The sequence below is a fragment of the Pelophylax lessonae genome (genome assembly GCF_965119305.1).
Source record: "Pelophylax lessonae genome assembly, chromosome: 6".
Lineage (NCBI taxonomy): Eukaryota > Metazoa > Chordata > Amphibia > Anura > Ranidae > Pelophylax > Pelophylax lessonae.
The window spans coordinates 105,994,055-106,011,432 of NC_138773.1; the positions used below are offsets into that span (position 1 = coordinate 105,994,055).

The 17,378-nt window shown below is 44.7% G+C and overlaps 1 protein-coding gene across 1 annotated transcript in view; it reads right to left on the reverse strand.

Moving 5' to 3' along the window:
* LMTK2 (lemur tyrosine kinase 2) overlaps positions 1-17,378 on the reverse strand; it is a gene marked incomplete at its 3' end in the record, with an annotated part of 181,745 nt that overhangs the window by 85,542 nt on the left and 78,825 nt on the right. The window contains exon 3 of the mRNA XM_082261707.1: positions 8,640-8,784. Within this exon, the coding sequence (XP_082117833.1) occupies positions 8,640-8,784 (145 nt within the window). The remainder of the gene's footprint in view (positions 1-8,639; positions 8,785-17,378) is intronic.

Consider the following 17,378-nt stretch of genomic DNA (forward strand, 5'->3'; position numbering starts at 1 on the left):
AGTCCAGCCTGGGTGACACTGACAACCATGGCTACCACCATAGGGCAGGAAGGGTTGTATTCAAGGATTACAATGTAAGATAAGGTATGTATGTTCGAAAAAAAATACCAAAAAGTTAAAAAGGTTGTGTGAAAAATCCCTTAAACTTCAACTAGCAAGCAATAAAGCAATAAAAACAGCCAAATGCTTAAAAGAACCCCCATAACCCTTGAGTTTAGGGAAAGGGAGGATGGATGTGCAAGGCATACCCAAATATCAAACAGCTGGAACCTTAAACAAGACTATTGACCGACCCCAGGATTCAAGGAGAGAGAAGGATCCATGTTATACAGAATGAACCTAACAAATACATCACTGAAAAGATAGAAACAGGTACAACTCTCTAAACCAAAATCTATAGAGAAAGGGAGAAAAATATTTAAAGGCGGCTAAAAATCCAAGCCTTTCTAAGAGGTTGAGAAGAACTACAGTACACATCAAGTGCCGATTCACACTATTGCGATGCAGGAACACTGAATATACTGCGTGTTCCTGCATCGCATCCGCAGCACAGGGAGTTCACACTGCCATATGCGATACACTGGGGTATCAATTCAAAGTTAACGACACCGCCAGATCAGATCGCATATCGCAGTGCGCTCTGACAGTTCGCATAGGAATCGGATCGCACTGGTGTGAACCACCATGCGATCCAATTCTGCTGCGGACCAAAAAAAGGGTCATGTGCGTGTTCACTGCGATTGCGGTGCGAATTCAGCCATACAAACTGTATGGCTGAACTCGCACCGCACAGATATCGCATGTGATTTTAGGAGCAGTGCGCTCCAAAATCATATGCGATGTCTGATCGCAATAGTGTGAACCGGCACTTAAAAGCAATGTAGCTACATGGGTGTAATAGGGGTAAGAAGGGGAACTATTAGCTCAGGTCCAAAAGGTGCCAGGGGTGTGACAACCACAGTTAGACTGTTTGGCTATTAACACATCTTAGTTCTGGCACCTGGAACAATTAGCTTTAAAAGGAAAGCTCTGGGCAAAAACTTTCCCCATAGTTCTTGTTGCTAATCTCCTACCTTCACCAAATATGCCATCCTTCTTAAATTAGTAGTTCCTCTGCAATAGCCTGATGATTTTCAAATAAAACCGTTACTACCCTGTGATTTCCTGTTTATAAGACCAGTGGCTGCTATTCCTCCTATTCCCCCAGCTACCTGTCTTGGTTGGTAGTTCTCTTCCCCCAGCAAGCAGGGAAGTATTTCCGTCCAGCGAGGATAAACCCAAGAGACTCACACCATGCAATGTACTTCTTCCACCTACGACGGTAGATCTTCCTAGTCCTAGAAGTAGGTTTCCTAGCTTTTAACAACGTTGGAAACACCGACTCACGACTGTAAAGCAGGATGGAAGATTGATCCTTGAGACAGCATATCCTCCCTGGGAGAAAGCTTCCAAGGAATGTCGGTGACCAGCCGCACCAGATCGGCGTACAAAGCCCAGCGAGGTTAGTCCGGGGCCACTAAGATGACCGGAATCCCATTTTCATCGATCCTGCGCAGAAATCTTGGCAGAAGCTTGGGGGGGGGGGGGGAAATGGCATAAATCAGATGATACTGACCCCTACGGGGCCACTAGAGCATCTGTGGCCTCCACCAGAGGATCCTGTGACCAAGCCACAAACCTCTGCACCTTTCTGTTGAGCCGGGAAGCCAATAGATCCACCTCGAGGTTGCCCCACGGAGACATAACTGATGAAGGGACCACTCCCCTTGGTCCAACGGAGAGGGCTGGAAAGAACCGTTCTGCCCACCTTCGAATGCCTGGCTACCTCCAGAGCCACCAGGACACCCCCCCCCCCCCCCCGGTGACTGGCATAAGCCACAGCCGTGGCATTGTCCGATCGAATGCATAGTGGGCATCCCTGAAGACGATCCGTCCAATGATACAAACACAGTCTGATCGCTCCAGGACATTGATCGGTAGTCTGGACTCTTCAGGTGTCCAGATCCCGAGCAGAATGCTTGCCGAGGACGCCTCCCCAGTCAGACAGGCTGGCATCCATGGTGACCACTGTCCAATACAAAGGGAGGAAGGATTTTCCCAGCCAAAGCACCGGAGAGGGAAGCCACCAATATCAGGGACTGCTTTGTTCCCCGGCTCAACCGGGTCTGATTGTCCAGAGACTGCAAAGTCTTGTCCCACTTTGCAGGGACCTCGTTTGGAACTGTGCAAACGGAACCGCCTTGAAGGTTGATACCATCAGGCCCAGCACCCTCATGCAAGTCCAGGGGGGTGACCATCTGTTGGACAGCAGGAGACGAATTGCAGCCTGCAATTTCTGGAGTTTGTCTAGAGGAAGGAGCACTCTGGCTAGGGCTGAGTCCAGAGTCCGGGAAATAGTCCAGCTTTGTTAAACGGAAGCAGGACAGACTTCTGAAAATTCAGAATCCAGTCAAACTCCTGCAGAGTTCGTATTGTGATCTCCAGGTTCTCCCCCAGAGCAGAGGGAGACTCTGCTCGAAGAAGGAGATCATCCAAGCAGCCCAGTACCGCGATCCCCCGTTGGTGTAGCAAGGTTAGCACTGGAGCCAACGCTTTTGTGAAAACCTGAGGAGCGGAGGGGAGACCAAAGGGTAACGCCACAAACTGATAATGTGCCTCTCCCACAGCAAAGCGAAGAAAACGCTGGTGACTGGCACATATTGGAATGCGAGGATAGGAATCCTTGATATCTATAGAGGTGAGGAAATCCCCCCTTTACGCAGGGATGCCACCACCGTTCGAAACTCCATTCTGAACTTCTGTACACACACAAAGCAGTTAAGCGCATTGAGGTCCAGGATTGGACGTGCTTTTGCAGGAAGGAACAGGTCTTGTACTGCCCCAAACAGACCCTGTAAATGGTCTGCGGACAGGCACAGGTTGGAAAGAAAAAAACCTTACAGGGGGACAAGAGCGAAACTCGATCTTGTAGCCGGACTGCATGACTTTGTGGACCCACTTGTCTTGTACCAGGGAAGACCACGGGTCCAAAAACCAGCAAAGACGTCCCTCCACTCCCGATACAGGCGAGAGCGCACCTTCATGCAGAAGACGTCTTGTCCGCGGGTCTGGAGAAGCCTGTTCTTGGCTTGCAAGGCCAGGTTCGTTTTGATCCACCAGAGGAGGTCCTGAAAGGCTTTGAGCCCATGTCAGTCGCCCCTGAGGGACAAAAAAACTACTTCTGAGCCGAGAAGGAAGGTCTACATCTATGACTAGGTTCCTTGCCCTTAGTAGCCTGCGGAAGAAAAGTACTCTTCTCCCCCTGTGAGACCTTTAACCACCTAAGCCCCGGAAGATTTTACCCCCTTCCTGACCAGGGGGTATATTGCGATTCGGCACTGCGTGACTTTAACTGACAATTGCGCGGTCATGCGACGCTGTACCTAAACAAATTTGGCATCTTTTTTTCCCCACAAACAGAGCTTTCTTTTGGTGGTATTTGATCACCTGTGCGATTTTTTTAAACTTGCGCTATAAACAAAAAAAAAGAGCGTCAATTTTGCAAAAACAATATTTTTCACATTTTCTTTATATGAAATTCCCCCCCCAAAAAAAATGTAAAAATCAAAATTTAACATTTTCCGCCAATTTTTTTTATGCTACATATGTTTGGGAAAAAAAAAAAAAAAAAAAAAAAAAAATCGCAAAAAGCGTATTTTGATTGCTTTACGCAAACGTTATCGCGTTTACTAACAAAGGGAAAGATTTTTGTCATTTTTGTTTTTTTTTTTAACGCGTAATGGCGGCGATCTGCAATTTTTTTTTGCGGTACTGCGACATTGCGGTGGACAGATCGGACCCTTGACTGACATTTTTGACACTTTTGGGGTTACCAGTGACATTTCTACAGTAATCAGTGCTATACATATTCACTGTTACTGTAAAATCACACTGGCAGTGAAGGGGTTAACTTTATTTGAGAGGGAGGGGCTCTGTGTGTCCCTAGGGGCGTGATTCTAACTGTGATTGGCTGTGGCTTGAGCTGTAGGAACAATGATCAACGGTCCTACATAGTAGAACCGTATGATCATTGTTTCTACACAGGGGAGAATGATAGGCGGCTTGTTTACACTAGCCGCCTGCCTTTCTCCCTCTCCCCCGACGATCGCCGCAGGGGGTCCGTGACCGCGCGGGAGCGCTCCGCCGGTGGCGCGCGCTCGCTCCCCAGAGCCTCACAGGCTAGTGACGTATATATACGTCACTTTGCCTGTGAGGGGCTGACCGCCGCAGTATATGTACTTGCGGCGGTCGTCAAGTGGTTAAGGAGGTCATCCAGGGTAGATCCAAACAGGTGATCTCCGTGAAAGGGAAGATCAGTCAAGGCCTTTTTAGAAGTCTGATCCGCAGACCAACATTTGAGCCAAAAGACAAGCCGAAGGACCCCTGCCAAAAAGCTGCCTCCATCCAGGACACAAGGGACTCCAGGACCGCTGTCAGTGCATGGATGGTTGGTTGGGACCTGGCAGCCTCAGAGGGAATCAGGTGAGAAGATGTGCTCCAAAGACTCCATGAGTCATTAGAGGAACCCCACAAAAATTGTAACACACTAAGGGACAACTCCCACCGCGCTGGCAGCACCTCCCAGTCGCTAAGCACAAGGCTCAGAGCGAGCCTCAGCAGAGAGGGTGAGGACCCCACCAGACTCCCCACCCGCCGACAGGCTCCTGCAACCACCAGAAGAATCTGCACTACACATGCGGCAATCAGGAAGCTAAATGATCCAGGAGTCAACACCAGGGCATAAGGAGTGGCTCCCACCGCTAAAATCACTGCCCACAGGGCTCCCAATTTTAATGGCCTCCACTATCTGCAATGCAAACCACAAGAACATGGCAGCCGTGCATAGGAATACACAGGCTGCAACAAAATGGCGGCGCCACGAGGTATACAGGGACCCAGAATTGGGAGACCAGGCCTCAAGGAAAGATCAAGGTAGGACTGGGGACCCTGGCAGAAGCCCCCACCAGGTACAAAGCCCCCCTGCACAGTCGATTGTCCGGCCACCAGCGGAGCACCCCCCTCCCAGCCCCCATCGCCAATTAGCGCCCCGCCCCATCCAAGGCCAGTGACCAGACCACCCAAACAGCCCCAGTGTATGTGGGGGGGGGGGGCAGGCTGAGGGACTCGGCAAAAACGGGGGTGACTGCGGGAAGGAGGGGCCCACGTCCACCCCCAAAACCCTCGAGGGGCAGAGGTGGGACAGCTACACACCTTACCAGGAATCAGGTGGACACCACTCCAGACAGATCCTCCTGTCGGCCAGGAGGAACGCTGTGACTCAGGCTGAGGCCAGGTCGTATGCGACCTCGCGAGACGTTTAACTCGCAGGGCCAGCCACCATCCTGTGGATCTAAGTCGCGGCCGACCTAGCGCAGAGCTGAGGCCTGCACACGCTTGCTGGCCAGACTGGGGTGACCACTGGATCTAGATTATCCAGCTGGTCGCCCAGTCCAGGCAGTTGATAGAAATTTTTTTTCCTCCGGGATTTTTCCTGTGAGATCTACTATCTAAAAAAGGTTGCCAGGACCAGAGATCCCAGCAAGGAACTAGGTCCTTACTCGACAGGGAGAATACCCCCTCCAGGCTTGCCCATGGGTGTAGCCAGATGTTTTTTCTGCCTAGTGCCCTACTCCTGTAGGGGGCAGTATAACCCAATGGTCAAGAATTACAGCAGTTGTGTCCATCAATAACGAAAGAGAAATATATTATGGGCATGTATCTACAGTTTGGTAATGAGTACATAAAGCAAGCAAGGGAAATCGGTTTATCTCCTGCTGTGGCTGGAAGGGGAGAGATCACATGTAAAGATGGCAGCACAAACAGTAATAGAAAAACTAGAGGAGGGAGAAAACAGAGGATAGAACTAAACGTTTTGAAAATGCATGCTTTACATTCATAAGGCTTTACCTACCTATCATGCTGTGTGTTGCTGAGTAGTGTGGCTGCAGAGTGAGGGGGTGTGATTTGTGTTGGAAGTGGGCTTGTTCGCATTTAACATGTACAGGCCCTAGTGTACCTTCCCACATTCACTGAAATTTACAAAGCATGAGGGGAAGTGTAGTTTTGCGATTTCATGCACAGATGTCAATACAAGTCACACCTGAAATTGGCAAAAATAGTGCAGTGCACTGTTTAGGAGTTATCTACTTTACATGCAGCCAGTGACATGACTGGCGCATGTGCTCTGAAGGAACGACCGCCCATGCCATTCCTTCAGAACCCTGTGCCGTGAACAACCTGGAAGCCTATTGGTTTCTCTGCAGAGCTGCACCAGAATTTATACTATCCAGTTTTAGTAAAACAATGGAAGTGCATCATGTATGCCGCGACAATGCACATTCTCACCAGCACACAAAGGATCATCAAATATCGTTCAAAGCCTTTAGTGCAGAAAGATCACATCACAAAAGGACCAAGTGCAACATTTCCAAGCCATGCAGGCCCCCTGATCAGGCATTTAATGTGAAGGGAATATTGACAAATCCTCTATGTATGCAGTGGCTTCACAGAAGATTTAATATTGCATGTCTTTCGCAACATGGACTGTAGCCAGTATTTACTGAAGTATTGCATCTCTGAGTTAACCAGCTCTGCATTTCTGAGTTACCAAGAAACTCATCTTGTACTGCAGCAAGGAAATACAGCTGACCCAGTTTGAAATTAAACCTTTTTTTTTCCCCACTTGCTCATCATATGGAAGTGAAGGGTTTCTTTATAAAGTGTGACATTTGTCAAATCTAATCCCATCCAGCCCTCAGAGACTTGGAAAAGAGAATGGCTGTGTTTACAGAGCAGGATTTTATGCCAAAAAGATCAGCTCTGCGTTTTTGTAAAGTCACTGCAAATTTGCTGCGCATTTCTTCCTAATATCTGGTTTAAACTCGGATACAGCACATAATAGGCTGGCGATGGGAGTTATTGCTGATGGCAATCATTTTGTTTTACAGTTATTAGTTGGGAAATGAAAGCTAAAATATGATGTTCTCTGTGGTTATTGTGTTTAAGGTCAATTCTGTAGGCATACTGTATGTGACCAATTCAGTAGGCATACTTCTAGGCTTACTGTGGGTTGCGCATACTGTATTAGGTCAATTATGTAGGCATGAATATAGTGGGACAAACGATGCATGCATTGAAAAATGCTAGCAAAAGCATATAACTAATGCTTTTTTAATAAGGTCCCAAATCTATTTCAGGTCAAGAAAAAATCATAGCTATCAAATCATATCTTTAAACAAATGTCTTTCATGAATACAAAATTCATAAAACTGGTTGCAAGGAGTTGGGAGTAGCATCCAGTTACAGACCACCTATGCACATGATGCAAACTTTTCTGAAGATGGTCACTTTTATAAGTAAAGTGAAGCGAAGTCAGATAAACAGTCCCTGCCCTCTCATGAGTAAAGTTGGACACAGATCATTTTTATTTTTGATCAGCCAGCAGGGTAAAAAAATAAAAAATAAAAAAATAAAAAAAAAAAAGAAAAGAATCCCCCATCCACACATTCAAGGTGGATGAAGGAAGCCTCCCTGCTGCACTATTGTATTCTGACAGTGGGACTAATCTGCTGCCAGAATACACTCATAAGCACCGCAGCTGACTAGCTGCATGCATCGATCGAATTAAACATTTCCAACATTCCTATTTGAGAGAAGCCACCTGTTCGATCAACTTCTCTCTACCGGCTGAACTCAATTCATCTATGGCAAGCTTAAATAATCAATAATGGGCAGCACAGTGGTGTAGTGATTAGCACTTTAACCTAGCAGCAAGAGGGTCGCTGGTTCGAATCCCAATTTACGACACTACCTGCCTGGAGTTTGCATGTTCTCCCTGTGCCTGCGTGAGTTTCCTCCGGGTACTCCGGTTTCCTCCCACACTCCAAAGACATGCTGGTAGGTTAATTGGATCCTGTATAAAAATGGCCCTACTATGTATGTATGAATGTGAGTTAGGGACCTTAGATTGTAAGCTCCTTGAGGGTAGGGACTGATGTGAATGTGTAATGTATATGTAAAGCGCTATATAAGTACCTGAAATAAATAAAATAAATAAGAACACTACCCAGGTTTAGGGCTAGTCTGGAAGATAACGAAGGCTAGGAACGTGTAGAAACCTGGTTATGACCGTTATACCATTCGCACACCTAACCATGGAATATATAAATAGGCATGCTTAAAATAATAAAAATAATAATAATAATAATAGCACATCAAAATGCCTTGGTTCCTTTAATCTATATAAATAGTTTTTTTCCTGTTGTCCACTGAGAGTACTACTTGGGCCATCAAGACCATTTGCTGGCCCAAAAATTCTATTTCCTGATATTCACACAAAAAATTTGGATTATGTATATTGAAGTTACATATTGAAAGAAAGGAGGAAAAGAAAAAAAAAAAAAAAGCTTTTAACAGATGTGTTAGGGTAATAAACCAACCAGGCACATCAAGCAATAATTATCTTAGAATTTTGAAAATAATTGGTGCAGCTTTGTTAAAAAAAAAAAAAAAAAAAAAAGTCTATCAAGACAGACAATTGCAGGTAGATTATCAGAGCACAGGATAGCCTATGATACTATGGTAAAATACTGGACCTGCACCTTGAGGGGACTGCAGCTGGGTTGGTACAGACAGGGAGATTGTTGGGACAGACAAGGTAAAAACATCCGCAGGCGACTGGTTGGATGGGGTGTCTTCAGCCGGAGGTGTGAAATCAATCTCATCATCAAAATGATCTTCAAACTCCTACAAAGAAAAAGCAAAAAAAGTTTTAACCGTTTTTCTAATAAACCAATCATGGTATACTGAATAAAGAAGGGAATTACTTCTAGATGCTGAGAAACATATAGAGTAAAACCTTGGATTGCGAGCATAATTAGTTCCAGAAACATGCTTGTAATCCAAAGCAGTCTTATATCAAAGCAAATTTTCCCATAAGAAATAATGGAAACTCAGATGATTCGTTCCACAACCATTTATTCAGAAGTCTTTCAGTTTATAGTCTATATACAAAGATTATAGCAATGTGATAGGTTGTGTCATCATAAAATGTCCATCCACAAATGGCGCCTCCACAAGGGGATTAGAAGCAAAATCCAGCAGGAGCTACAGAGTATAAAAGAGAAATGAGGCGCCTCCAAGTGTAGCAGTATGGTTACATTTAATGAAGGTTCAACATTTAGCAACTCACATGGTTGATGATTAAAGAGGCACATCTAAGTATGCAGGCATCTGGGGTAAAGCTGTCCACATAGACCATCTTCTGAACCACGGGCTCTCACCGATGTCAGTCTGCAATTGTGATTGGGAAGACTACCCTGCAGTAGAGTGATCTGAAAGCGAGACTTTGAATCGCTCGTGGAGCGCAGCGTGGAAGGGTGTGATGAAGATGGTCTATGTGGACAGCTTTACCCCGGGATGCCTGCATACTTAGATGTGCCCGTTTTAATCATCAACCATGTGAGCTGCTGAATATTGAACCTTCATTAAATGTAACAATATTGCTACACTTAGAGGCGCCTCTCTTCTCTTTTTTACCCAGTTGTGACATGACGCTACATGTATATCAAGTCATCGCTTGTATATAAAAGTTAACATTTATTTAAAAAATTTGCTGGTCTAAGTAGCTCATACTACTAGCAGTTATTGGTTGGAGGCCCAGCCAGGACATCTGAAAGGAGTCTGCAGGCTCTTTCTGTGCTTGCGTGAGTTTCCGCCCACACTCCGAAGACCCGCTGATAGATTACCTGGCTCGTATCTAAAATTGGCCTCATTTAGAGATGCACTGAAATTTCAAACGAAAATGGTGTTCTCTGCATTTTGATGATGAGAAAAAGGGGCCGATAAGGACACTCACGCGATTTGACTTTTTTTACGGTGTGTTTTTCATATGTCACGTGACTCAAAAACCGCATCAAAAATTTAACAGGTGCATTATTGTTGCATTTCAACAGAGGTGAGTTTTTGATGCATTTTTTAACCGACTAAAAATGCAGCAAGCAGGATCTTTTACAACCACAATGAAAGTGCAACAGACCAGTATGAAGACATACATAGAATTTAAAGGGATACATTTTTCTTGAGCTTTTCTTGCACTAATGGAGCCGATAATGGCCGACAATTTCATTTTTTTTAAATTTATATTATTAAAAAGTAGAATATATATTATTTTTTTTTTAAAGTGGTTATTTTCGGTACCGAAATTTCTATTCAGTGCACCTCTAGTCTTGTTATGTGTTTTTGTGTGATGGTGAACTCCTTTAGGGCATGGACTAATGTGAACGTATAGGATGTAAAGTGCTGCAAAAAAAAAAAAAAAATGGCCAGTGCTATACAATACCAGTTATGAGAAAAATATATATGCAACTTACAACGTCCACTCAGCTTTGTAGCAGTGTATAATTAAAAATATTGTCTTACATTCCAGTGTTCTTTGCCCCTCAAACCATCTAAGATACTTCCTCGTAACATTCAGAGAATGCCTAGTTAAATAGTTCACCTTCGGGAAAAGGAAAAGGATAAGTTCACCTTTGGGAACATGTTACATGTTCCACAAATTTTAGGGTGACATGTTCCTGATCCTGCAGCTTGATATGCAAATAACCTGTTGGACTGGTGCATGAGCTCAACACAGGTGGTCAGGCTATAGGATATGATATAGCAGGAAAATAGGGGGAGGGGAATAGGCCTTTGAACAGTTCACGTGCTGTTCTGGAGACAGAGTTTTTCTGAGGACCTGGGAGAAGCAGGAAACAGTTTGGAAGATCATAGAAGATGACTCCATCATAAAGAAAGATCCAAGTTAACGGTTTTGTTTATGCCCATCATATACATTGTACATACTTATTTGTTAGGAAGTCAGCTTGTGCATGTTGTAGGCATATTGTTATACTTTTCATGCTATGAATTGTGTGTCCTGCAGTTGTATGTGCAGCTTTTCTGTTGAGTAAAGAACATTAATACACTACAGAGTTTTATTTTCTGCCTTGCCTTATCCCGCAAAGTAAACTTAATAGACACCAAGAAAACTATGATGTACATCAAAAACAAACAACACCTTGGGATCTGCAGAGGATTTATATTGTGTGCTCCTATACTCCTCCCTTATCTGTAACTCCCAGTGAGTACCACCACCATTTACACTGCGCTCACCTCAAAATATTGACCTAATATGTATAAATAGGTCACCATGCGCTTTCCCCTTTTAGGGGGTCTAATCCACATTCTTAGGATACTCCAAGGATTACTTATTAACAGCATGAGGAGGTGGTGTCCAGGCTGTAATTCTAGGAGCATCTTGAGAAGGTGTCCTGGTCCACCAATCACAAAATCAGGGTTGCTGGAGGTGCAACTGGTGCTTTTGGTTCATCCTCTTCTGTGTGTGCCCCCATAGCAAGCAGCTTGCTATGGGGGAATACTTGTGGGCTCGCTCTTGAGCCAGGCTGTGCGTATCAATTGAGACACACAGTGCAGTTCAGGCCCCCTGCCCCCACCTCTTGGATTTGATTGGCAGTAGCAAGAGCCAATGGCTCCTGCTGCGATTAATGCAGCCTGTGAGGAGAGAAACACACAAGTGCTGCTGCAAGCAGGTACAGCTCTGGACCGAGATAGGATTCAGATAAGTATTTGGGGGGGGTGATACAATTACTAGGACATGTCTTTCCTTAACCACTGGATCCCCAGGCCAATTCTGGCATTTCTCACATACATGTAAAAACTATCTTTTTGCTAAAAAAAAAAAAAAAATAATACTCAGAACCCCCAAACATTTATAACCAGAGGACCTGGAGAATAAAATGGTTGTTGCAATTTTTTTTTTTTTTTTTTATGTTGCACGATATTTGAGCATTTGATTTGCTTCCTCCACCCAAACTCGCTTATCCATGTCTTTATGGATTTTGCTTTGTGCACCAGTCCAAATCATTTGGTGGAGGGGAAATCATGTTGTGGGGTTGGGCTTGGCCCCTAGTTTAAGTGAAGGTGTCAGCATACCAAGACATTTTTGACTATTTCATGCTTCCAACTTTGTGGGAACAGTTTGGGGTTGGTCCTTCCTGTTCAATCATGACTGTGCACCAGTGCACAAAGCAAGGTCCATAAAAAGACATGGATGAGAGAGTGGATGAGCGAGTTTGGGGTGGAGGAACTTGGCCTGCACAGAGTCCTGACCTTAACCCAATAGAACACCTTTGGGATGAATTAGAGTGGGGAATGCGAGCCAGGCCTTCTCTCCAACATCAGTGCCTGACCTCAGCAATGCGCTTCAGGAAGAACGGTCAAACATTCCCATAGACACACTCCTAAACCTTGTGGACAAGCCTTCCCAGATGAGTTGAAACTGGTATATCTGCAAAGGGTGGGCCAACTCAATATTGAACCCTACAGACAGAGTGAGATGCCATTAAAGTTCATATGCGGGTAAAGGCAGGTGTCCCAATACTTTTGGCAATATAGTGTATAAATAGTGCCGGAAAGTATTCACAACGCTTCACTTTTTCCACATTTTGTAAGGTTACAGCCTTATTCCAAAATGGATTAAATTATTTACCTCAAAATTCGATAAAACAATACCCCATAATGACAATGTGAAAGTAGTATGTAATCTTTGCAATTGCATTATAAAAAAAAAAAATAAATAGATTAGGTAACCTCCCCCTAACGAAGATCCTTCTCCCCCGATCACCGTTTGGCCGGGAGACCCACTTTGGAATGAGTCCTGGTGGTTCCAAACTTCTTCCATTTATGGATGATGGAGGCCACAGTGCTCATTTGGAATTTCAATCTGCAGAAACTTTTCTGTACCCTTCCCCAGATATGTGCCCCGATACAATCCAGTCTCAGAGGTCTACAGACAATTCCTTGGACTTCATGGCTTGGTTGGTGCTCTGACATGCACTTTTAACTGTGGGACCTTATATAGACAGGTGTGAATCGCTGGGAATACTTTCCGGATGTACTGTACACACACACACACACACACTCTGAGGTATTGAGGTGGTAAATGCAGAAGAGGCATAAAAAAGGTAAGAAATGTTTAGCCTTTAGAACCTTTTTAATTCTTCACACTTATACAGTGCACCTGTATGTGTTGCAGTGTACTGCATTATGGCCCTGAAATCAGTGATTCAAAAAAAGAGTAGAAGCTATTTAAAAAGATAGCAAGTGTATCAAAAAGACAACTGCCACCCACATATCTTTAGAAAATGCAGATAATTACTGTTTTTTTTTTTAAATGAATCACAGACCATGAAAAAAACAAATGTCTGGTTTTGGAAAAGTCAGGTGCAAGAAAGAATTCAAAAATAGCCAAACCAGGAAAAACAAAAAAAAAAGCAAAAACAAAAAAAACAAACAAAAAACAAAAAAAAAAACAAAACACCAAGAGCCTTTCAGGACAGCACCTGGAGAGCGTGCAGCTACACCCAATTTCCCAGGAAACACTGCAGTCTTTAAAACCCCTCCTCTTCCACCATGCCTTCAGTTCTAGAGTAGCCTCAGACATGCTGGAAAACAGAGCACAAAACAACCAACCATAACAGGCTATCAAGTCATATTTTAGAAAGCCTACTGGCTGCTGTCCTGAAAGGCTCATAGAAATACAGTTCCCGGTAAGTCTAACTAAGGTTTTCCCAAATCACCTTACAGGAAAGCACCTGGAGAGATAGCCGAGTAACTTACCCTAGGGCGGGACCACTGCCTGCAGCACCTTCCTACTGAAGGCCTGATCTGCAGCTGACAGAAGTCTAGCCTATAGTGTCGTAGGAAAGTAGAAAAGCTGGACCAGGTAGCTGCCTTGCAGATTTGTTAAGGCAAAGCCCCAGCTCTTTGTGCCCAGGAAGCAATCATGGACCTAGTAGAATGGGCAGCAATACCTTCAGGAGGAACCCCCCCCCCCCCAAGCTCTGTAGGCTTCTTTGATTGCTCACTTAAGCCACCTTCCTAAAGTACTTGGGGGCTTTTTCTCCTTTGCGAGATCCCGTGAAGATTATGAAGAGTGCGTTTAATTTCCTGAAATCGTTGGTCACGGATAGATAATGTAATAGACCTCTTTTCACATCTAAAGTATGGAAGGTCTCCTCCTTAGCATTCACTGGAGCCAAAGAAAAAAGGTAGGTAGTACCATTTCCTGAGTACGATGAAAAGATGTAGAAATCTTAGGAGGAAAGGCTGGATCCATCCTGAGAATTATTAGTTCTGGAAACTAACTAAAAAAGGATCTGCGACTGACAAGGCCTGAATTTTTCTGATTCTTCAGGCCGATGTGATCGATACCAGAAAAATCAACCAAGAACCAATTTCTTCAGAGATTCTTCCTATAAAAGGTTCAAACTGAGTTTTATTGAATCCTTGTTAACACAAGAGATAAATCCCATTTGGGAAAAAACTAAGGGCCTTCAGGCTATTTTGTGCTAAGGCCTTGAAAAACCTAATAATTAAAGCTTCTTGCGATAAAGTTCTCAAAAAACAAAAATAAAATAAAAAAACTGAAAGTTTTTAGGGTGCTGGCTGCCAGCCCCTTTCTCCATTGCTTCATGGAGGAATTCCAAAACAGAAACTACGTCTTTAATTTGAAGTCTCTTGAAAACACCAGGGATTAAATTTTCTTCCACACCTTCATGTAGATAGCCCTGGTCACCTTTTTTCTACTAGAAAGAAGGGTGGTAATATGTTTCTCTGAAAGACCCCCTGGCCCTTAAGAGGTCTTCCTCAGAAACCAAGCTGTCAATTGTAGATGATCCAACTCCGGATGGTTCAGGGTTCCCTGCGTAAGTAGTTCCCTCCAGAGCAGAAGTTTCCAGGGGGGTTTCGTGGTTAAATTGGCGCAAACCAAGGCCTCTTTGGCCAAAAGGGAATGATCAAGATCAGCTCTGTGGATCCTGAGGACTCTAAGGTATCAGCTGTTTGGGGGGGGGGAAGCATATCACAAGGGGAAGTCTCACGGATGAGCAAGGGCATCCAGACCCCAAGCCGGATCCTCCCTGTGAAGGGAAAAGAATATTGGAGCTTTTTCATTTTGCTGGCTTGCAAACAAATCAACCTTAGGATGGCCCCAGACTACCACATCCATCAGGAATACTTCCTGGTTTAGGCTCCATTCTGCTTCCATAATTTTTAGGAGATCTGCCAGGAGATTCTGGGAGCCCTTCAGGTGAATTGCTGTTAGAGAAGCCACATTTTGTTCTGCCCAGGTAAGTTACTGCATGGCCAAATTCGAGAGGCTCCTTCTCCTCGTTTCCCTATTTCGGTACACAGGCTACAGCTGTCATATTGTCCGACAGCACCTGAACAAAGTTGATCTTTGACAGCTTGCTGAAATGACAGAAGGCCCAGAAAGATGGCCTTTAATTCTCGCTAGTTGGACGACTTCCTGGCTTCTGTCTTGGACCATGACCCTTGAACAGTACAGTCATCTAGATGGGCTTCCCAGCCCCATGCGCTTGCATCCACGGTCAGCCTTTTGTTTAGGGGAAAAGACCAATTTAGCCCTTTGACAGATTGGTTTCTCTAGGGGCTGTAGATGTGACCTTTTCCGCAGGATGTCCATCTGGAGAGGGCGAGAGTGTAGCTTAGCCCACTGGACAGATGGGTATGTAAACGGTAAGGAGACCTAGTACCGCTATAGCTGCCCGAAGCGTCACCGTGAGATTGGTCTGAATCTGACCCACTGCGGACTGGCCCGTTACAATTTTTTTTTCGAGAGAAAAACCTTTTGAAGTACTGAATTTATGGTGTACCCCAAAAAGCGAATCTCCTGTGCTGGAATCAAGTTGGACTTTTCCAGATTTAGGAGCCACCCCCAATTTTCGAGTTGGGATCAGGTCTCCTGGAGGTTTGCTATCATTTGCCTTTTGGAGTCAGCGAAGGGCAAAAGGTCTTCCAGATAAGGGACAATGGAGATTCTCCTCAATCTCAGCAGTTCCAGTGCTTCTGCCATTACTTGTGATCACTTTGGGGGAAGACAACAGATCGATAGGGAGAGTCCTGAATTGAAGATGCCAAATCAATTCCCCCAGGTTAACAGCAAGCCGGAGAAACCTTTGGCAAGACTGGGCTATTGGGATGTGTAAATCAGCATCCCTCAGATCCAAGGATGCCATGAAACACCCTGGGGACAGAAGCTTTGTCACCGAGTACATAGTGTTCATACGGAAATGTTTGTACCGTATTAATTTTGAATCTTTAGGTTAAGATCATCCGATATTTGCCTGAGGGTTTCTTTACCAAAAAGATGTGTTAGTAGAAGCCCCGGCCTTCCTGATCTTTGGAGACCTGGAAAGAAAAAAAAAAAACTTCCTGCTGCATCAGCTCCTGTAATAGAGACATAATTGCGGAAACTTTTCTTTGTCCCTTGGGAGAGGGGTTACAAAGAACCTGCTCGGGGGCGTTTATGAGAATTCCAGGTTGTAGCCCCAAGCCACGATGTTCCTGACAAAAGGACTTGAGGAAACATGTTCCCATTGTGGGAGGAAAAAACATCAACCTTTCTCTCACTGGGAGGGGGGCATCATTTGCTTTTGTTAGACCGATCGACGTGGGGTCTGAAAAATACCCCACCTCTTCCCTTGCCCCTCTGGAAGGACCACCTTGTCTTCTGGTCCTGCTCCCTACTTCTTTAGGGTTGTGTAACAGCATGAGCATTTTTCTTGAGAGGCTGTTTCTTTTTAGAGGGAAAGGCTTTCTTTCTATCAGCCGTTCTGTCCAGGACTGATTCCAGATCTGTAACGATCAAAATGTCCCCAGAAAAAGGCAAACTGCACCACAACTTAATTTTAGAGGCCGAGTCACCAGACCACATCTTAAACTGAATTTGCACGTTGACCAGAGCTGACGATTTTGCAGACATTTTGATTGCTTCTGCAGAAGCATCAGCCATGTATTTAACTGCTTTTAACAGTAGCAGAAAAGACTCCAGTAAATCTTTCCTAATTGTCCCAGGCTCCACATGTCCTTTGAGCTGTTCCAACCAGCGCTCCAAATTCCTGGCAATCACAGTGGATGCCATAGCCGGCTTAAAGCTGGGCGAGGTGGAATCCCATGCCTTCTTAAGGAGTGAATCTGCCCTCATGTCCATTGCATCCTTTAAGACCCCCGAATCCTTGAATGGCAAATCTGTGCGGCGCGAAACTTGAGAAAAGGCTGCGTCTACCCTGGGCCTTTTATTCTAAACATGGGTCTCATCATCTTCAAAAGGAAACCACCTCCTAAAGGTTTTAGAGAAGGGGTCTTTCAGGCTCTTCCCATTCTTTAATTGCTTCACAGACAGGATCTTGTGAACCGGGAAAACGTTGCATTTAGATTTATCCAGTCCCTGATACATTCTGTCATTCACAGATAGTTGA